The sequence below is a fragment of the Rhopalosiphum maidis genome, chromosome 2 (genome assembly GCF_003676215.2).
Source record: "Rhopalosiphum maidis isolate BTI-1 chromosome 2, ASM367621v3, whole genome shotgun sequence".
Taxonomy (NCBI): domain Eukaryota; kingdom Metazoa; phylum Arthropoda; class Insecta; order Hemiptera; family Aphididae; genus Rhopalosiphum; species Rhopalosiphum maidis.
In genome coordinates this window covers 6,680,930-6,705,602 of record NC_040878.1, presented here as the reverse complement: position 1 = coordinate 6,705,602, position 24,673 = coordinate 6,680,930, and the positions used below count along the sequence as shown (strand labels likewise).

General features: G+C 26.9%; 1 protein-coding gene across 1 annotated transcript; it reads left to right on the top strand.

Moving 5' to 3' along the window:
* Nucleotides 1–4,072: 4,072 nt before the first annotated feature.
* On the top strand, nt 4,073–20,804 carry LOC113552969 (GILT-like protein 1). The gene is made up of 5 exons (XM_026956035.1): nt 4,073–4,545; nt 19,297–19,437; nt 19,559–19,744; nt 20,138–20,290; nt 20,361–20,804. Exons 1-5 carry the CDS (start codon nt 4,306–4,308, stop codon nt 20,529–20,531), a joined length of 891 nt encoding a protein of 296 aa, XP_026811836.1. The 5' UTR covers nt 4,073–4,305; the 3' UTR covers nt 20,532–20,804.
* The last annotated feature ends 3,869 nt before the right edge of the window (nt 20,805–24,673 follow it).

Below are 24,673 nucleotides of genomic sequence, written 5' to 3'. Positions count from 1 at the left end.
TGCCTTATTATTATAAAAACAACACTATGTTTATATCTTACATGCACGAATAGCATTTTTATTTTATATTCTATACATAGGTAGTTAATCATATTTTAATATTTACCTTTATGGTTATAAGATGACAATATAAAAATTAATAAGGATGCATTTTTATATAGGCACATCTTTTATACTAATACTTATAGATATTTTAAACGCATTACATTTCTATTAGAAAAAAATGTACAGATTTATATATTTTAAATTAATTTATTGCCCTAACATTTATTGTTTTTGCTGATTACATTAAAATATTAAACGAATGTCGAATATTGAAAAATATTCAAAACGAATAACATTTAAAAACCCATTAGTACTGCCAGATTCTATAAAATTCAAGCCGGGCAAGGCCAGACTTTTTTTTTAGAAATATTATGAGCCAGAAACTATAGTCCTAAATTCAAATTTGGTTGGACCTTTTATTTGGTAAGCAGATTTTGGACGGATTGAATTTCTATGGAGTTAAGACCAAGCTGGACGTCTACATAAAAAATTCAAAATAATTTTCCATATTTGTTTAGTTTACGTACATGTGTATTTTAGTAATTTAGTGTACCTATTTTTTTTTTTATACTAAAAATCAGTATTTAAATTTTTTTGCTTTACAAGTCTTTCAGACTCTTAGAATTTTCAACTTAACTTCTACAGCTCTCTTAATTTTATGAGTTTTTCAATCTCTTGGATTCATCAATCGCTCTAATATTTTTCATTACCCTGTCCAGCCACGGTTCCGGGGCCTTCCGCACGTGACCGTTCTCCGTTCTCCGCATATGGTCCTTATCACCACGTTTTCTGTAATTTTTCCATCTGCTCGCCACATGTGTGACCGACCCATTCAAACCTTTTGGCATATAGTATATTTTTGATACTTGGTTTATTATAAGTTTTTTCTAATTCTACGTTATTCCTTCTTTCCTACTATATCCTGTTATTAAATTCCTCGTTGGTCCATAAATCTTACTTAATACCTTTCTTCAAAATATAATAACTAATTTTTTTACCTAACACTCTTAGTTGATGTCCGTATATCGCAAGCATACATGAAAATATTAGTCTTACTTAGAAAATGTTGTTCTTTCGTAATTCAAGACAACAATCAATATTTAAATACTAATGTAAAACTAAAAGTATTTTAATAATAATTTTAACAAAAAAAATACTGAGTCAGGTCAGATTACTCCTAAAAAAAAACAAAAAATGAGGCTATCGGAGTCAGGTCAGACTGTTTAAAAAAATTTTAAATTTATACAGGCCGGTTCCGGCTGTCAAAAAAAAAAAAAAATACTGAACCGGATTAGCAAAACCGAACATGCTTTAAATTTTTATCCCGAGTAGACTATACCTATATTGAATAAAAAAAATAATAGTGTTGATATATACATATATATAATAAATGAAATAAAAATAATCTACTAAATTATGTCATCTAACTAAATTATGATGTAATAATGTAATATGCAATATTCGTTATTATTATTAATTCTTTTTTAACATTTATAACACCCACTATCTTGTAGGTTAAGAAATATTGACTAATAACTATATTAAGTGTAAAGACAATGGTAAATCTAGAAACGAGAAAAAGATAGGAAATGTGTGAATTGCAAAAATTGCAACATCACACACAATTATTTTGCTAATTTGTACAGTTTGTGTACATCAATAAAAAAATGTTATTTTTTCTCCCGATAAACAGATAACAGTGATTATATTTATTTATATGATTTTTATAAAAATTAAATACGAGATAGACTTATGTCTTATATTGTTTTATTTGAATATAAACGTTTTTACCAGTTTATTATAATTTATTTTGCTAAACAAAGCACTTCTTTAAACTTCAAAGTTCAAGGTTCAAATCTTAAATGCACGTATAAAAATCGATTAGTGTCTAAAATCCAAATATATTCATATATTTTTTAATATGAAATATTATAATAAAAAGTGAAGACTATAGCGAATCAAAATAAAACATTTAATAAAATGATTCCACTGTTAATATAATAATACAAACTAAATATTACGACAATTTGTCAATATTAAATTGTTATGAATTAAAGTAACAATATTTAATTTTAATTAATTTAAGGTGATTTCTGATACCTAATTAGATAAATTTAGTATTTCCCATTTTTTCTTAATAGTCAAGAAAAACTAATTAAAATACGGAGAAATAAAAATATAATCGTTTTTATACAATTTAAATTAAAAATAAGTTGAGCTTTAATCCACATGATCACATTTATTCAGTTTATCTGTTTTACTCGCCATGTGTACTTCTGGCAATTATATTATTCTCCATTTTATTAAAAAAAGTCAAAAGTATTAATAATTAACCAGATTTTTTCATAATATTCTGTATCATAAAATAAATATCAGTTATTCTCTGCTGTTAATATTAATGAAATCCTATTCTCAATAGAAGACGGATTTTAAAATTCCAAAATTTAAATAATTTTAATTGAAATCGAAGTTCATTATAGCCAAACAAAACTGCGGCCCTCTTCTATATCTAACCTTCAGGTCAAGATAAGGAGTATACAATTAATCAATTCGATATGAATGGTAAAAATAACAATCGTGTATAACTAATTATAATAATCAACCGTCTAAGCTATAATTAAATTCAACACATTTATAATATCAATGATAACGAAGACGAAATATTCGATACAAATTATTGGCACACGGTAAAATCTCTCCGAGACGAGATAAATACACGCACTTGTCAAGTCTAAGTTAGTATCTTTAAATTGTGTCGTCCATTTATTAGCAAACGACAACAGTGAACAGACACGACATAGAAATAAATAACACAGATGAATGCAACGGTAAAATGCCAATTACTATACTACCAATTTTTATAAAATCAGTAATTAACAAGTTGTAATTTATTATAACTTATCTGTTGATGAAAAACATATAAAACCATTTAACCATAAAGAATTGAATTCAAAATAAGTGCAAAAGTACGAACAATCTAAAAATAAATACCTATGCGTAAATTCATATAGATCTGAAATTGCAATAAAATTTGATTTCTACTCCTATCTCCTATCAACTCTAACAGAAAAGTCTTTTATCGGGTGTTTATTAGAAATTTAAACCCAACCACATCAATCGAATAAACGAAAAAGCTAAGTGATGGTAAAATGAATTTTTAGCTCGAAATATCACAAGCGCTCTGCATAGACTTACTAACGTTCGGACGTTCATACTACAACAAATCCCGTTGTGTTAAATATGGTGAGAACCACAGTAATTCAGTTCTGAATCTTGTACAAAAAATTCTGAATATGTGCTTAATACGGAAACAACCGTACAGCCAATAACTACCGTGGATGTAAAATTTTTAAAAAGTTACACCAATTAAGAAAACAATAACATCCTCAACACAAACACTGAAAAAATTACCAGTTAAGCATTTCTAAAATGAGTAACAAAAATCACCCTACATCGAATGTTATCCAAAATTCCAAATCTAATAATATTATTGTTTCTAAAAATTTTCAAGTTTAAACAAATACAAACGACAAATCCTCACAATTATCTTCCTTCATATTTGAACTACAATAATTGCAATATACGACAGTATTCGTGATAAATATAAGTTATAACGACATAACCCTGTCGTTATTGTAATTAGTATTATTAAACATAATATATAATATTAATATCCACACGGCATAATGCACGTAAAGGTGTGATGGAAGGTATTTTAAAATCGGCAAACACTCGGAAAACTCGGTGAAATAATTAATAATATTATATCGTCATTAATAATATTGTGATCTGAATGGAAACGTAACGCCATTGTTGTACAACATATGTATAAAATCTAAATTCGAAATAGCAGGTACCTACGTCGGTATTTACGGTACCCGAGTTTTGGACCCGACCACCGGTGGTGGTTCGTACCGGTTTTGGTCACCAGACGTCGCGTCGTCGCGGCGGCGGCGGTTTACGTTTCCCCCCACCGGCCAATACAAACCGAAAAGCGCGGCGCACCACCGACCGCCGCCGCATGATAATATGCCCGTGGCCGGCTTTCACATTTTGCAGACAGACGCCGGTTTTCGAAGCACGCATGAACGCAGAGCGGTTACACACCAACATCATCGTTATTTTGTCGCCGTTTGTTTTACCGACAAGTCGATTTCTTCTTCGGACGCTTCACGTCGACCTGCTGTTTGGTAAATAAATATTCACACGTTCGTTAATTTTGAACTGCACAGGACGTTTTGCGTGATTAATCGGAAGAAAATGGAAAACCGGGCAAGGAACACGTTCGTACTCCTGACAATTGTACTTGGCATAGCGTTGCAATGCATTTCGGCGGAAGACGCGAAAACCACCGATGCTCTTCCAACTGGATCACCTGCATCCGTCACCCCTGCGGCGGTCAACCCTGCACACGTTGATTTGTCGGCGGCCCACGCTGAAAACGCCGCCAAAACCGTACCGCAAAATTCAGAGACGCCGATGACAAATAACAACTCTTCGGTAAGTAAACGTAACGATTTCGGAAAAATAAATAAGTGCACAAAACAGAATAGATTGTTTATAATTAAAATTATCGTTTTTATTGGCTACTGTGGATTTTATCGTTGTATCAATAAATTGTATGCTATCGGTTGTAGTAGGTTAAAAAATGGTAGTAGGTAAAAAATGTATAGGTTGTTTAAAATATTCGATGTTGGTGTTTCCGATAATTTGTACTTTGGTCTTTATTTTTGCATTGACGGGCCTTTTGAATAGTACATTGAGACTCGAGTTCAGTGCGATAAATGAATTTTCTCCGTGCATTCAGTTGATATATAATATAATATATTATAATAATAACAATAATGATGTCGTAAGACATTAACTAAGGTTATTGAATAACAATAATTAAGAATCAGGGAAACTGGACCGGTTTTGAATTTCGATAAATCACCTGGGAATACACGAGCGAAACGAACGGTTTCATAAAAGAAATATTTAAACCGAAATTCCATGGTTATATTAAAACACTGGTTGTTTTAGAGATTATAATATTAAATATTGATTAAATTAATAATACTTAAATTATAAAACTTAAACCCTGTGTAATTTTTAATTAAGTACTAACTTTTGGTACTAAAGTCTAAAATTTCTAAGTATTGTTCTAATTATTAAAACTATATTAATTTTTAAAGATAATTCGTAATATCAGACTAGGTACTTGAATGTTTCTAGATCAAATTTCTGAATAAATAATAGGTAAATATTTGTATTATTTCCAAATTTTAATGCCTAAGTTTTCGACCATATGTTTATTCATATGTGTAAACTAACTTGGTAAATAATTTATATTGTTCCTATAGCGAATGGTTTTTTAAAGTACCAAAAACGGCGTCGGTAATCGTTTTATAATTTTAAAAACATTTAACAATTAAAATATATTAATAACTATTTTAGTTTCAAACATGTACATTGAACGATTATAATCTGCGGCTATAGGAATTTTATACTTCTTCATATTTGTATTTAATACCAATACCTTTATATTAAACATGCATGCTTGAATGGAATATTACACTAATATATAATTTAACCTTTTGCAGATGTATTAAAATTAACGTTAGTTTATAAATTAATATTTTCATAGGTATTTTATTTGTTGTTAGAATAATTTAAATTATAAACATTATATTTGTTTGCCGTTCGGCAAATTATTGTGAACCAGTCTTATCGCTTACAGACAACACGAAACATAGTAATAGCATTATAATTTATATAACTGAAGTAGGCGGAGATCGAAGTCATATTTTTTAAGTAAAATTTTAATAAATTAACTTTTTAATTTATTTAACTAAATATTAACTTAAATTTCGCATCTATGTGTTGAACTGATATAAGTACTATATTATTTTTTCTTTGATAATTGAAATGAGTTAACTGTTGTCTGTAACGCACGTCGCTCACCATTTTGTTTTAAGTTCAATTGATTTAATATAAAATATGAGATAAATAAATGCATCTCATATTAATTGTCACACGCCCTTAGTCATTATTTTTATCACTTTATGTATACGTCATGTCAATAAATAATATGATTATTATTAATATATATATTAACCAAATATATACCTTATACCTATATGTATACAATATGTCAATATACATTTCGTATTGATATAGTTGACCAATTAAACTTATATAGTTTTAACATGTTTTCATATCTAAAGTCGTTAAATTCTTTACTGACATTTTGTATTAGTTTGGTTTTAAGTAATTATAATTAAAATTCTATGGAAAGACTGACGTAAAATAACCTTTAAATAATTAAATAATATATTATCATGTTCGTATACACATTTGATTATCAGACTATCAGAGCTTATATTATGCTCTACTATGTAGAAATATTAGATTCGTTCAGTTGATGATTCACTGAATGTAAATACATGGTAACAAACTAACACATCTGTTTACACTGTTTATAAATTTTTATTTTATGAATCTGTGTCTGATTGATCAAATAACGAACAAAATTCAAAATTCTTATCGTAGTATCTTATTCAACCTATTTTTTGTACTTAGGTATTATTTTACTATATTTTTTTTTATATTCTGAAATAATAGTGTCTTAGAGGTTTTAAAACCAATCGTTTTACTTGTAGTCAGGTACTCAGGTATATTGTATATTACTTTAGAATTAGATGTACTTACCATACATAATAAAAATTATTTAACATGTTATAAATACCGAGATAAGGGTTTACACGTTCTATAGGTAAAATAAATATTAAGGCAATTTTAATGAAACCTATTTTAATATATTGTTGGATATACTTTTGGCTTATAAATTGCTATATATTTTTTAGGTCGTACTTTTTTTTAACCTAACGTTATTTCTTAATTAAATAAAGACAGGTACTTTAATACACTTAGAATACATTATACATTACAGGTATATCATAGACCGTAGTAGTATAATTATTTTTACCTCAATGTAATAGGTCATATACTTACAATTATTTACTAAATATTTTTATCGTGACACTTAATCTTTATGATTAAATGAATGGGTATTAATTATGGAATTTACAATAGTGAAGTATTGAAGTTTATACTTATTTTTTGAATGTTACTATGAACTTAAACAGTTGTCTGTTAACCATTAAACTTGTTTTAGAGAAACATTTTTTGTATTATTGACAGTTAAGTCTATCAGGATAAACTACTTTTTAGTAATATAATTAATAATTGTATTTACCTCAAATGTAAGTTTATTTATTTTATGTTAGTCACGAGTCATAAAGTTCATGACTCATACGTACTCGTACTCGTTATTGTTTTCTTTATTACATTTACCTAATAATTAATAACGTTATAAAATATTTATTTTAAAAGTAAAACTAAATTTATTTTAAGTTATTTTAGGCTTAATCATAAGCGCAATTAGATCTCTAAAACATGGTGCTAAAACTGTTGATACTTTACCAATTGATGGCATTTCACTAAAATAATAATCGTCAGGTATAAAAAAAATAAGAGGTGCTAAATTTGAACTTGGGAGTGCTAAAGACTTTTTGCACACCCCCTTAGTTGCGCCACTGGGTTTAATTTTCTATTAAGTGTGAAGCTTATTCCATTTGAATTGGGAATTTAATAAAATCTATCACGTTATGTAGAATTTCTATGTTATAACTTTTAAATATATATTATTATATATGACCAATGTGTTTAGCTGTGTAAAGAATACCTAATAATTTATTGTTGTCATAATTTGATTTAAAGTTGAATTTTAATATTTATTCGCAGCGAGTTATCGAAAAACTTCTTTTTGACCCATTTTTTGATAATAATCATACATTTATAAATTGTATAAGTTATTTTAATCAGAATTATACTTTGTATTTCGTCATTTGATTAATGACAATCAGACAATATTTTTAACATTTTAACTTATTTATTCTTTTCAAAAACATTTTAGTTAAAAGCCTGAATGTATTTAAAATTATGTTTTAGAGTATTATATGAGTGTTAGGTACACTAGTTACAGTTTGTTTATTAAAAGCCAATACACTTAAGCACTTTAAAATTAGTTCAACGGGTAATATGAAGTTATGTACATAATATACATATATGTACATTGTACATAGTTCAACAATAAAAATCCACCTAAATTATTTAAATGTTTGAAAATATTTACTGATTTTTGTTAAAATATTCACTCGGTGTAATAAGTAAAATACATCGATTTGATCGATACGGTAATAACAGTGTTTTGTAGCATTCAACGAGAATGAGTACGTCAGTGTTAAATTTAAAATAAACGCAAATGCACAGGTGTTAAAGAATGGCATCGCAGTTGTCATAGGTACTTATAATATTAATACTTGGCAAAATAATTATTATACGTACGTATTCAATACATATTATATTGTTTATATACCTGTGTTTAAGCTAAAACCCAGGTAAAAAATCATAACTGTTATTTTCTCCACTACGAATTTTCCTATTGAACAATTTATTATTTTTCTTGTACTTCAAAACTCACAATTATGTCTAAATAAAAATTTTAAATATCGTTAACTTGGTACTCTTTGACAAATTGTCCTTATTGATTTTTCTAGTGTTTTATTTTATTAATGAATATTCTAAAAATTAATAAATTTATTTTCTTAACAATATAATTAGTAGTGATAGGATTTTGTCGTAAATTTTACTTTGGTCGGGAGTGTGATAAAAAGATAACCTACATATAAATACGTTTTGAATCTATTAAAATAATTAGAAATCAACTTAGTTAGTTTAACTAACATTTTATTATGTTTCGTAAATAGACAAAACTTTTTATATACGTTTTAACATTTGACCCAATAGCCTAATAAATTTAACTTTACATTTTACGAATAGAAATACCTTTTTAATAATTTCATACATATCAGTACATTACTATATACGTAATCGATATCTTTTGTCACCTGTCAACTTTTGTGATGACATTTGAAACTCCGCATAAAAGACATACATGCTAACAATGAATGGTCATAGGTATGTATATTATGTACCCATACATATTTATATATAATATTTATTACATACGTGTGTAGTAAACATAAACTTCAACTTTAATAGCATTTTTATTTTATTAGGTCATAAAGTTTTGAAAGTAGATTGGTAAACAATCTAAGAAATAATTTGGCAAACAAGCACATGTCGTAACTGACCATCGTTATTTCCGAAAGAAAACTATCGCGCAATTCGTTTCAAAAGTTTTGATATCCAATACTCGTCAATTTTTGACACACTTGTTTATGTAAAATAATCTCTTTAAACATCGTTATTTGTAGTACCTTTCTTGGTCAAGGTTATTTTTTATTAAAAAAGTTCAAAACAAATCATTATTTTTAAAGTTCACTACAAATAGAATGTACATTTACGTATTTTTATACTTCACTTCGTACATTTTCTTGTCATTATTGTATCTAGTATTAATTTTTTTTCTTTTTAATTAATTAATCCGTGGCAACAAAGGCCATTGGATGGTTTTTATTCATTTTTTGGGAGAGAAACGATAGGTTAAAACACGTTTGTTTGTATGTGTGGCAAGTATTTGTCATTAAAATCCCGGGTGGTCACCCATCCGGGAGCTAGCAACACCGGCCGACACGTACGCTCAGAGCGTTTCCGCAGTTAAGTGTACGATCGCATCACACCAAACCACAATCTAGAATTAATTATTGATTAAGCTTACTATTATTCGATATATTATGTAACTAATAGCCTAAATTAAACTATATAAAAAAAAAAAAAACAATTATTTTTATTCAACAACACCTACATAATAATAATAATTTACAATATATTTTTATTTACAAAAAATAAAAACTCGAATATTAATTTTAAAAAAAAAATAGTCTCCTGATATTTTAAATATTAAATGCTAAAGTTTTATTTCCTGATTGATATGTAAGTATATTGGTATCATTTACAATACATAGTAGTATAGTACCTATGGTTATTGTTTATTGTAAAAAAATACATCGTAATATTTAGTAAAATTATAGCTTAAAATAATTTTATTACCTAGTCGAAATTAAAAAATGACATCTTCGATTCTCTATGCATTTAAATAGTTGGTACAAAGTTGTATATTATAAATAGTCTATATTATAGAGCTTATATGTAATAAAACAAAATATCCATTAATTCCAATATTATTTATTTATCTGAGCTCTCTATGGTCTATATTATTACAAATAACCTTAATAATACATTTCTCTCTGTAGAGACTCTTTACATGTTGGACTGACCATGGCTATTATTGCAGACTGATTGGTAGTCATATTACCTCATAAAGTGAAGATACAATAAATTTTGTTATGTGATATTTAGTTTACATAAATTTGTATATCCCTTCAAAGTGTAAAGAAAAAGAAAAATAGCATAACATGTCAAACTGCCGCCGATTCATCGGCGACGAGACCGTGGCATGATCAGTATCGTGTGCTTTTCGATCGTTAAACCTGCATACCGACACAATAATAATATATTATATTGATGATGATCGGCGGGGAACAACGTACCGGGCAGATAGAGTAATTACGTTTGTCTCTCCCACTCTCCCAAGGTTATATCTTTCTATAATTTGATACACATGGAACCCTCGAAAAGAAAAGATGTGTCATAATTTTTATTTTATATTTATTTATCATGTATAATGTGCAAGTTTCATTACAAAGTAGTATTTTTATACTTTGGTTTATTCAAAATAAAATAATTGAATTAGTTTTAAATTTTACAACATTTTAAGTTCGAGGTATTAATTTAGGTTATTAAAAATCCTAAAATATTAGTTGTGCTAAGTTTAACAAAAAACCTAGATTGTTATTTTTTGTCATTATACATGTTTATTATTATTAGTTATTATACATAATATAAATGTATAATACCATCTCTATAGAATTCTTGAACATTTTTATAAGTTCTTTAAGTACTTTTGATTGTATACAGCACAATACACATTATGTTTTATCCGTCTTGTTTAGTTTTTACTGCGGGAGATAGATTATTGTAGATGTGAGAAGCCATCAATCTATATGTAGTTACTAATCAGTTATAATTGATTAGTGATATGATTAGTAGTATATTATAGTGGCTTATAATTTTTTAACGTTGTTTGAGATAAAATTGTTCAAGAGACTGTACAAACAAATTATTTATTTGTATTACTGATATTTAGTTGTATTTATCGTCTGAAATATATTATATTATATTTACATTTATGAACCTACAGACTTGATAAAATACTCTAGGACATAGTTTGATACCAATGTATTTACTTTAATTTTTAAATGTCTTAAAAAGACTATATTGTATAAATGTTCGTATATAAACAAAATTAGATTGTTACAAGTCAACTGGAATGTTCCCATCGCATCGGAATCCTCTGTTTTCTCTCTGTAATTAACACTATTGTACATGTTTTTGAATACATTGTTTTTTTTTCAGTTATTTATATTTAATGAGAAACACACACGCACATTGCTACTTATGAATATGTTAAAAACCGTTTAAGTCAATGTACTCCAAAGATATAAAAGATTTTCTGTAGGTACCCATTGGTATTCGGTTTACATGTGTAAAGTAATATAATCTACAAGAAACACGTTATTAAGTTACCTAATGTGGCATTAGAACTTACATAATATTCACAGTTTACTACGATATTCTATTTATATTTAAAGATATAACAAATTAAAAATCTTTCATGTTTTTATCTAATTGTCAATAAATAACCTTAAGTTTAAACATATATTTTTATTATTTTTTAATTTAGGATTCTGAGGTACAATCACCGTGGTTAGTTTTACAATGATGTGTTTTTTATTACCTTTTGTGTCAGAAAAATGTTTTGAATTTTATCTTATTGATAATTTGATCTTATCTAATGATTTCTAATAGAAAATTGGATCTAGGTAGGTGGTATAACTATGGATATGGGTTTAAAATAATTGGGAAAAACTAGAAAAAATAACTATACGGAAAAACTAGAATATTGCGCAAAACCGGTTTTTGACAATATAAGTTTTATTTTTTTGTTATTCGATAATTGAATAATTGTATAGAATTAAAATGTTCACCAAATAAATATTATCGTTTTCTAGACATTATACAATTTTCAAAATATGTTGAGCTACAAATTTAACATTTTAGAATTTTTTTTCTATTAAATATTGCTAAAAAATTATATGCATGGACAAAAAGTTTAAATTTAACACTAGGTTCCTCATAAGTGTTCATACGACAAACTAAAAATATCGAAAATACACTTGAATAAATTAATACCTTTGCATTTCTCGTATATCACTTATGTATAAGAAGGAACTTGATTGAAAATTAGCCTTCTTGTTTCCATTTAAAGTAATTCGCATACTTTTTTTATTTTATCCGCGCCCACTTATAATTCATGATTGCGAAAGTTTCTTTAGACATATGATCCCTTTGACTAGGACGTACTTTAATCCACCATTCACTCTTCAATATAATATAACGGTTAATATAGACACTCGAGACATAAGTGCACATGCACTACTTCACGGGTTGACGGATTTGTATTGTGATTATCATCGTGACCCAAATGGACATTAGATTTCTCGGTTACCTCAGATAATTTACATTTTAAAATGAAAAAATTAAATATAATATAATTTGTGATTATGTCATACGATACGTATGAATTATGGGCTGTATGACTGTGTATAATATTTTTTATGGTAACCTATTAAATAAAGTTTATGTTATTATTTTTATTATTTCTCGAATCATAACAATTTTAAAGTATTTCATTGATTTTTTTTCATAGGTTCTATTAAAAACTGACGTCTGACAGTGTAATACTTGTCATGATTATCTCATACAATTTTAGTGACTGTAAAAAGTGTTTGTGATACATTTGCTAGTCAAAATAACCCCTGTCACAAATATTCTACCATATGGTAGAAGATAAAAGTGTTACTGTTTTTTTTTTTTTATTATTATTATTATTATTATTTGTTATGAGTTTATGACGAACCCATTATTACAGGATAACAGAAATCGTTTCATGCTCCAAACCAATATCAAATGTAGATAAAATACAACACGAAAATGTGTTTGTTTTCCAACTAATATCATGACATTTTTAAAATATGAGTTGAAATGGTATTTAGATAACGTTATTTAGGTATTAAAAATAATTTATACATTTATTTAGAAATAGTTTTTTATACATTTCGTTTTTAAAGAATAGTTATATTACTTATATTAAGTATTAAAATTAATCTTGATAAAGCTATTTATTGACATTTATCATTCATAAATTGAAAAAAGTAATAAATTATTCTTGATGTACAAATTATTAAAATAAAATAATTTTTATTTTCTTAATAGTACAATTTTTAAGTAGTTTAGTTTATTTCTTAGTTACTATACTGTTGTCTATTAAAAATCATATTTATATAAACTATTTTATTGTGGTATTGCTGGTGGTAACCACTTGCAGTGCATCTCTTTCCCTTAATAATTTTTTCTAATACCTAGACTACAATATTTTTATGTGAATACTTGTTTAATGCGTTTTAATTTGTACATGGGTTGTTAATGTTATGTAATACCACTTATACCTATAGTGAAAATGTTAGTTATTCGTATTGTTTTTATACGACTAACGGCTGCTAACATATTCTATTATCGTAGAAACACTTGCGCGTAGTTATGATAAAAATTACAATTGACTGACAATATTTACTTAGTTATGTGTCCATGCAAAATCAACGTGTTTACTTTAGTAGCTCGACATGCCGTAACGGTACATAAATGTTTCAGTGTTAAGTTCTCAATTAGTAAAACCTATTTTTTACAGTTTTAATTAAATTGAAAATTTAACAACAACAAAATAAATTATAAGTGGTTATATTTTAATCTAGATAAATTATATTGAGATAATGTAATCTTAAGCCGGGTTATACGATTGTCTATGAGTATTTAACGGACGCATAACATATATTTTTATAAATCTTTAAATGTTCCATATATTTACTGGTATTCGGCTATTAAGTAGTCGGTGATACTAAGTCTCTTAAATAACAAATAGTTTTAAAATATGGTAGTTTAATAAAGAAATTGATATTTTTAATGTCCTCGTATAATATAATTGAATATTTTCAGATAAGTTAAATAATCACTATATTAACTATATACATTACATTATATTATATTTCTTTATTGCGGTTGTGAAATTAAAACGTACCGTGTAATACTATAATAATATATTGTTATATGTTAGGAGATTGTTATTTCTAACGGCAATACCGCGAGTCTTAAATAATTATGTTTTCTTTGTCACATTATAATATAGTACGTTATTTCAAAATGTTGTGTTTGTATACGTTGTGCCGGTAACTGAGTCGCTCGTTTCGAATTCGAGTCTGTTCCGTGTGTAAAGGGCCCCGGGGTTCTCGTAACTATCCTATGGAAAGGAGGTGCGCCCGAGGGGAGCAGCCGATACGGCGGTGGAAGGAAGGGAACTGGGTTTCTGTGATGAGCGAAAAGGGGTGGAAGTGTGGGGGACGCGAATGGGTTGTAATGTGTAGAGAGACGGAGAGAGAGAGAGAGAGAGAGATTTCGCACGCGAATAATAAAATGGTCCAGACGGCGTGCGGGTCCTCCGCTCCGTTATAATGTATATATTATATATATATATATACATGTTACCCACCGACCAGTCTGTGCAGCCCCGCAGACAGGTCTACGGGGCGTACGGCCGATTGTATGTGCGCGGCATGAGAGGGAAAAAAACTTAACCGAAACCCACCCACTCCCATCCCTCGTCGCCATCGTGGTCCATACTACCCTTCACCAATACCACTCCTCTCTCTCCTGTCGCGCGTAACTGCATTCACCCTATTGAATTTCTGTACAGAGGTAAACGAACAAAACGAGAGCTGCGTGCATACAGCATATGTATATATTGTATATATATTGTGTGTTTATGTACCTACTATAAGGTCTCCCCGCTCGGTGGCAGACTGGTGAGCGGGGTATCGATGAAGGGAGCGGTAGTCGTACATATATATAGTATATCGGGCGCGGAAATTCCGAAAAGCGCGTCTGAGCCGTTGATGTCTTTTATGCGCGCCACTTATTATTATCGTCAGGTAAACGTGTGCGCCTATATATAATACACTGTGCAATTATTATTATGCCCTACCTAGATGCATTATATGTCCAGACGGGACACTGATTGAATCGCAGTGTTGTCGTTTTATTATACTTGGTGTAGGTATTATTGTTATTCCGATTTCTGGTGATATCGTTGCTTATAATAATTGTACCTACAATAAGATACGGATAGTATGTTATAGTACTTAGATAATTTTAGGCACGGCGGTCAAATCCAACCCAACGAATTCCTCGATCGAAGAAGGCGTGGTGGCAGCTAATATATAAGCATTTTAAAATACCTCAAAAATATTTGAAAATTGTGAAATGTATTGCATTTTAAAACGTAAAATATTTATTTCTTGAAAAATTTTAGAAAATTTAAAGTTTTTATTTGATACGTTATAGTAATACCTGCACTATGTTTCCAATTTATAAACTTACACGAAAATATTTAATATTAACAGAAAAAAAACTGAATGCATCTGTCCAAAACCAATACTTTTCTTTATTTTAAATGTCCACGTGAGTTAAGCCTTATCCCCCTCCCCATCACAACTAGTACTACGGAAAAATGTTTACACTCTTTTATCACCTATATGAAATATCGGCATATTCGTTGTAGCTTTGACGTGGTATCAGATTTTTCAATTCAATTATCATTTTCAGTTATTATACGCTCTCATTCATACGAATAACTTAACTTGAATTAGCACTATTGCTATTAAATAGTATTGCATTATTTCTATTACATTCCAATTCATTTGGTAATGGAACCAAATTCATAGATCGATTAGATCGCTTAGATAACTTAGAGCAGAGATATTTAAAATATTACACAAATGATAATTGACCTTTTTTTGTTTCATTTTTTTTGCGATCCTTTTATTTTATTTTTTGTGCACCGAATTTGTGTTTATAACTCAATATACTCATAATTTTATAACTTTTTTCAAATATGCACTTGCAAAATACAAAATTGCAAACACATATGATCTGTAAAATGAAAAATTTGTCTATGTTGATAAAGACCAAGTTACCTATCATATTTATAATTCACACGATTATATTTTGTTGTATCTATTACGCGTGGCGATCTCGTAACTTAGTGTCTATGTGAACATATTGTAACAACTATACGTGAAATATGAATATTTGATCAAATATTATATTTCTTAAGTAATACATTTTGTTATTTGTATTAAGCAGTCTGTTGTTATCGACGAAATATCGTTTAAATAATCTATGACGCTCATAACCTTAATATGAATAGCACAATTAGCACTATATATTATAGAAACGAATTACACATCTGTACCATGTACAATCTTATCTTACACCATATATTTTAACGTACTCGTGCATCGAAAATTACATTTTCAAGATAATTCTTAAAATAAACTGTCAAATAAACGTGTATTGTTTGAATTACTGGGGGGCGGTGGCTGTTTGCGTGTTAACGACTGTTAAGTAAATTAATTTAATTAAAAACTGTTCTATTCGCTCAAAAAAGACAAAAATAAGTTTTGTTTTCAATATTATTTGATTATTATAATAATATTATTTCATTTTAGTATAGCAGAATTCGCTAATGATTATAAAATACATTTTGTGTGAACGGGCTCCCAGCCCCTCCCTCTTGCCAGGCCTGGTTTTAAGATGCTTTGGAATAATAGTTAACTGTAAATAATATACTGTAAAAAAAGGACGAACAACATGAATATGTTCGCAAACCACAAATGTGAACCAAAAAAAAATTAAATTCATAATAATGAATTTTGATTTTATAAATAAGACGAGATCCCCTAGTAGACCCACTCCTGCTATATAAGATATGCATGTCAACGCATCAACTATCTACTAATATTGTTTATTCTATACTGTGATAACTAATATTATGTAAAAAAAAATATTATGTAGGTGCTTTTATGTTTATACATGTTGATATTATAAACAAACAATATAGTATACCGTAACTAGATATTTAGATATGTTTTCTCACATAAACTATAAAATAATGTCCTGGGTGTTGGTCCTGCTCGACCAGCCCTGCCCCTAGCATCCTCAAACAATGCGTTTTCAAATAATTTCGACGCACATTTACCGCATTTATGTTTAGTTTTATACAGACAGGCAAAACACATTTCATTCTTTTCGTAAAGGTGTTCCGTTATACATGAAATGCGATAACTCCTCATCATTAAAAGCTTTTACGTTTCTTTAAACTACCCGTATATACCTGTGTTATTTTAGGTGCGTCAAACTACCGACACCGATTCGAGCAGAGTTTAATTTATTATACATTTTTTAGACAAATTTCATTAAAGTAGGTCATTAAAAAAAAAAACTTTTATTAATAGGATTGGTGACACATAACAAACTATAACCATTATTTATTAAAATAATCAATTACAAGTAAACTTTTCACCTACTTTAATGAACTAGTCGCATGTTTAATTTTATGAATTGAATTAATGTTTAGATACATATTTTTTATGCTTAGTCATTATCCTAATTATGTTTTAAAATTGTGTAAGATAAATAAAAAAAAAAAAAAAAAAATGGTTGTTTGAGATATGATTTACCTACCAGATAAACGCTATTGCCATAATTTGGTATTAGATTCATATGTTTGAACAGTCCAGTGCATTGAACTTTATTTTCATTGTGATATGGAACAATGAAAAATATGCTATTCCAAAAATAATTGTATGATTTTCGAGCTCAATAGACTCGGAGCAAAATAATGGCGTAATCGAGTGAAGATTGGATTGTAATCGTAATAATTGAACAAAACCTTTATTATCCGATAACTTCACTACATTTTTAATGTGTATATAAATAGATATGTCATATATATAATCAACCTTCTTACACATATATTACACTATTCTATCCGTAACGTTTTCTTTAGGTATTAATTGTTTAAAGTTGCAAAGTAGTGAAATGAGTATGAATAACGAATAATTGTAGTCTGGATGTAATAGGACACAAAGAAAATAATTTCTGTCAGTAAATAAATGTTAAAACATCAAAAAATATGTTATATATTCGGATATTCCATATTTATCATTCGTTGATGTTTATATATATATATATAATATAAAATGATTTGATTCGAATATTATGAATTATGATGTTACAGAATTATATTTTGTGTAATAATTCCATCATCCTATTGTTCCTACCTTTGTTCATATTTTATAATAATAAGAAAACAATAAAAACAAAACAAAATAAAGTTAAGAATATAATACAATAAATTATTTTAAAAATATGTTTTTATATTGTGTTCTTAGTATTACCGTAGGTAATTATGAATTATCATGTTTTTGTATAAAATGCCGCCAGACCAATTTTGTTTTCTGGTGCATAATAGACACGCATTTGGTACACTTGTTTATGATGATCATCATTGTTTTTAGCTGTATTGCCTGTATTCGTAGTTTAACCGGTAACAACATGTAAAATATTTGTCAATGTACCCGATAAAATAAATAATAACATTTAGTTGTACAACATTTAAATATTTTTTTATTTCAATTTTTAGATAAAATATAAATCCATCATAAATACTATTTGATTAATCGTATGTATGATATAACGTTAAAGTTTTAGGAATTATTAAGCAAATATAGTTACATTTACAACTATAGGTAGGTTCTACTGTAAATCCATTGCCTACATAATTTAAAATGGCAATTGTCGTTAATTTTAGTATGGCATTAATATTATTATAATTATTTACTATTATTTAATTGCTTAATGGAGGGAACTGTCGGTTTTTTTTTTTTTTTTGGTAGAAATACACGAAGAAAATCTAAGTACCAATAGGTGGGCATTTAAAGCTCAAAATATCTAATGAATATATTAATAATATTAGTGTATTAATAATAATTATTTAATTCAATTTGTTTAACCACTATAATGTAGTAATGGGCTAAACTAATTAATATTTGATTTGATGACAGGTTTAGGGAATATTATCTCTATTGATTATTGTGTACTTATTTAATTTTTTGCCAACTTATTACAATATAATTTGTATAAATGTAATTAACTAATTTTTTTTTATTGTAGACACAACACATAAATATTGAAGTATACTATGAAGCGTTATGCAAGGATAGTGTTGAATTTGTCTCAAAACAGTTATTACCTGTATATAATAAGCTAAACAAGTTCATCAATGTGACATTTATTCCTTTTGCTCAAGGAAATGTAAGTTAAAAAAATAAAAACTGGTTCGCTTGATTAGATATTAATTTATTTTTTTCTTTATTGTGTCAGTATTAATTTAAATGTTGCTAAAATAATATAATATTTTTGTTATTATTTCAAGATCACACTAAACACCACTGACAACACTTACAATCTCACATGTAGACGTGATGGAGAGTGTGCTGCTGATAAAGTACATGCTTGTGGTATTAATAAAATCAAAGATAGCGAAAAGTTAATCAAATTTGTGAATTGTTCTTTGACTGAAGGATTCAATAGTCCAAATAAAACTGTACCAATCGAAGTGGTATGCATTTGTATAATAAAAGAATTGGTTTCTAATTCATATTTTCATAATTTAATCAATCTTTTTTATAAGTACTTTAAAACTTAATTGCACTTACTCAGAACATATTTTGTAATACATTGATTTTTTTTTTTTATGTAGTTAATACTACGTGCTAATCAATTATTTCTTATATATTTTTTATAATATCTGATACTTATGTATATCAAAATCGTTCAGTAACGTGTACTTGTTCCTTTTTTTTTTGTACGGTATTAAATACACCATCGTTTACAAGTAATGTTGTTCAATCTTCTCATCAAAATACTTATATATTGAAACAAATGAAACCAATTTGTATAACTGTATTATTACTTATTAGATATTAACTTGACTATTTAAATTATTTTATAGTGTGGCAAAAATAGTAGCATTGATAATAGCATCGTTACTGAAATCACTGAATGCGCCAATAGTAAAGACGCATGGTCTACATGGCTCCAAAATTATAAGAATATGTCTACTAGTGCTAATGTGACAAGTGTACCTAAAATTTTAATCAACAAGGTAAATTTAATTTAAACAATTATTACAATTTCTCCTATTTTTTTCTAATGTGGTTTATTTAATATTAAAGGTTCCTACTGAAGACATAACATCAAATAATTTAATGAAAGTTGTATGTAAACAAATTAATGAAAAAGATTTACCTGCCGATTGCAATACTTTTGTTAGTGGATCAGATAAACTTGCTGTTGGAGTATTACCAATATTAATTGGTGCTTTTTATATCATAAAAATGATCTAAGTCTTAATATATAAGGATTATAATATTTTAAGTTTATATTTTTAACTAACTATTCATCTTATAATCTGTTAGTTTTATAAGTATCTTTTTTATTACCTATTATTACTCATTTATTACATATAGCTTTGCCACACACTTATTTAATTGTAATTAAAAATGTTAGTGTGTATCCATTTGTCTCTTAGACTTACATAGTAGTAATTGATAGAAATATTAGAAATACACCATGATTTGCAACGGACATTTAATTATATAAAAACAACTTTAAACAAAAATATTGTATTTTTTTTTTTTTTTTTAATCTGATTTTCAAATGAAATGTTTTTGAGTGGTAGACGTATTATGTAATAACCCTAATATTTGTAAAGATTTCTAAAAGGATCTAAAATTATTATTAGTTAAATTATTATTCATTTATTATATTTTGAATCATTTTTGTGAAATATTTATTTTTTATGATGTACACACAAATCAATGAATACCAAGTAAATGCCATATTAATTAAAAACTAATATTCCTCATTATCGACCTATTTAAAAAATTTAATGTAAATGAGATAAACTAATAATTTTTAAATTGGTTAGTGATTATAAATTAACAATTTAACTGGGAAATATCTGTTGTAATTATGTTAATTTGAGTATATATGCTATAAATTATAATCTATATTAGGTTTCAAACATTCATAATGATATGATAACGTTTAAATTCATACTATTTGTATGATTATTTTATTAGAACTATATTAGTTTAAATATAATTGCTAATTTATATTTCGACATCAATTAAAAATAATGTAAATCAAATTACAAAAGATATAAGCTACCGTGATTGTCATAATACTCAAGGATAATATCTATAACACTTAAAAAACTATTAACTGTCAATTAGGTTGTATTTATATGTATTAAGGGCGTTTGAATCAAATTAATTAATTATTAGAGACATAAATCTACTAATTATTTTTAAATACTTATCATTTTATTATATTTATATTACCAACTAGAAAACTATTAAATTAAAAACTTCCTTCTGAAATTGAAAAAAAAAAGAATTATTCATTAGAGTTTAGATTGAATTTAAACTATAAATAATAATTAAATAAATATTTTACAGAATTTAAAATTTCTTAAAGTTCTTTCACTATTTGTGTTCCAAAATGTGTATTTTCTTTTGTTATAATCTTCTCCAAAAATTATACATCATGGCTACATGCATATAAAAATAATTACTCAATAATGATGCGCTTTACATAAGTATTTAAGCATATATATATATATATATTGTTTTCTTATGCAATACATCTATAAAATTAAAATCTTAAATAAAATGTTTATAGGAATAAAATTATTGAAATATATAGAACTATTTTTATCGATTAAATAAGCTGATAAAATTACTATACATATAATCATATAGGTACTATAATATGGTCCTAAGCATAACACATTTGTACAGTTGTCTTATCCGATATTAATTACATACAAAATCAGGTTTTATTCAGGGCTTATTCTAAAGTGCACTTGATAATCAATTTTAGCGTGTTTGATTTTTTTATAATTTATTGCTATATTTTTAAGATAATACAACAAATATTAGTTCCTCTAGGTATTAATGTGTTTTTATATTTGAACAAATTAAATTAATAGAAATCATAGGCAAGAGCATTTATTGATGAATATTTTTTTAGTACTACATTAAACCTGTATGGCTAACCTTGATTGTAATTTGTAAATATGTAATGCAAATATTAGAAATGAATTTGTCGTTTTGGGTAATGATTTAAATTTAGTAGATCTTAATATGTAGGTAGTAGATATATATGATTAAACATAATAGATTAGAAGAAACACAACAAGTGCCATTACCTAAATTATATTGCAACATTTATCTGCAGCCCTGCAGGGTCCAATAAGTTAAAAAATATTACTATTTAACTTGCTCGTGTTAGTCATAGCGCTGACTTTGAACAATTAATAAATAAAAGTTGTTATCTGTAAAATTTTAATAAATCAATAAACCGTCAAAGTTTATAAGTAGAAACAGAAAATTAATATTTTTTTATTCATTTTAACATGCCTGGCGCCTGCTCTTCAAAATTGAGATTCAAAACTAACAATATAGATATAGAAATTATGAAATAATGAAAAAATATAAATAAATGATAAATTATGAATTTCGCATCAATGACTCATGTGCTGAAGCCAAAGAACAAGAATGGTTTAATGGGATTTTTATGACAGTTTCATAAAGAAAATCTAATGACCAATAAAGATCAAACTAAAAACAATTTAAAAAAAGAACGTTCTAACATTTTGTTGTGTTATATTAATTAAGTACAAAAAAAGTAAAGTAGACATTAATTGAAATAATATATTTTAAACGCAAAACGTTTATTATTTTATTTTTAGGTTAAATTTTAAATTATTCCATCCAAAGCTAAAAATGTTATCATTTTTTACTATAATATCTGATATATTATACTTCGATTTATAGTTATATTTTGATAGGCTTATTTAAACAAAGTGCGTAGTTGATTAAAATTTTTAGAACAAGCCCTGGTTTTATCTACTATAAATTATAATAGATGTAAACTTTTATTAATTTTATTGATACCCTCAAACAATTTAAATTTTTAAGCGGATCGATGAGTTCATTGATTTTTCTATTTCGATATATACATATACGTAGTAGAAAAAATTGTTTCGATCTCTAACTGTTAGGATGATTTTTTATGACAAATTGGATCTATTTGATACTTTTGGGAAGTTAATATTGAAAATTCCACGTATAAATATAATATATATATATAATATTAAGTGTAGGACATATTATTATTATTATTATTATTTTTTTTTTTATTAACATTTACACACATACATAATAGTTTATATTAAAATCTAGCACAGCAGTGTTGGAGTTATACATATAGTAGGAGCAGCACTTTCAGAAATAGGTGAACATAATATGGTGGGGATAACGCATCCACCCTATATTATTCTCTGCGACAGAAATTTTTGAAATTATTTAAACTATTAAACTAATTTATTTAAAATGAACTATTAAAAATATTGGCAATTATAATTTTAACTGTATAGATTGTTGATACGTTTAATCAATAACTATTGATAATATAAATATATATTATAGTATATCCATAAATAAGTTAGATAATCAAAGTAAAATGTACGACTCTTCTTAATTTTTATTTTCGATTATTTACCCTATTATGCTTATCTATATGTAGTACGGTTACTAAACCGTCGGTTAGTGTGTTTTGTTTATGTCGGCAATATCAGCTTTTAAATTTCAATTTTCAGAGTTCATTCATTGCCACTTGTGAATAAAGTGAATAAATATAAATATTATGTACTATTTGTTTTTTTGGAACTACATCTTATTTTTTTTTTTTTTTGTTTCGTTACGCGTTTTTTTTTGGTGTACTATAGGTTATAGGAAGCGAAGTTGTTCAATATATGTATAAGTAATATTATTACCACAATATTAAATTATACAAGTAACCTATGTAAAAAAAAAAATTAAAACAATCTAAATAATAAAAAAACTACAACAAATGAATCCGTTACTCATTAGTCCGTGACTGACTAATTTAATTACACGGCGGGCAAATCAATCAAAGTGTATAATAACGGGCAGAGTATCATCATCATCGTCATAACCTCAGAATAACGGACCGACTGACTTTTTTTTTATTTATTTCACTTTAATCACTCAGCGTCATAAACAAATTTAAATTACCAAATAATCTTATATGGTTTCCTTCTTAATTTCTTATTCACTTCCTGAATCCTGAGTGTTACCTAACGTTTGTAATCTTTTAAAATCAATATCTTCAACACACGGCCTGCCTGCTTGTAGTAATAGATGAGACCTGTAAACCAATTTTAAGCGCACAGTGTGTATTTATATAAATTACCTTTACCTAATATACAATTTTTTTTTATTACAAATGCAATTTGATAAATTTTTTAATAAAATAAATAGCGGTAGCCCGCTGTCTAAAAAGGTTGAAGACCCTGTTCTTGACTTTTACATGATATATTAAATTAATATATTATGTAAAAGTCAAGATATTAATTATATAGATATTAATATTATTAATATATATATATATATATATA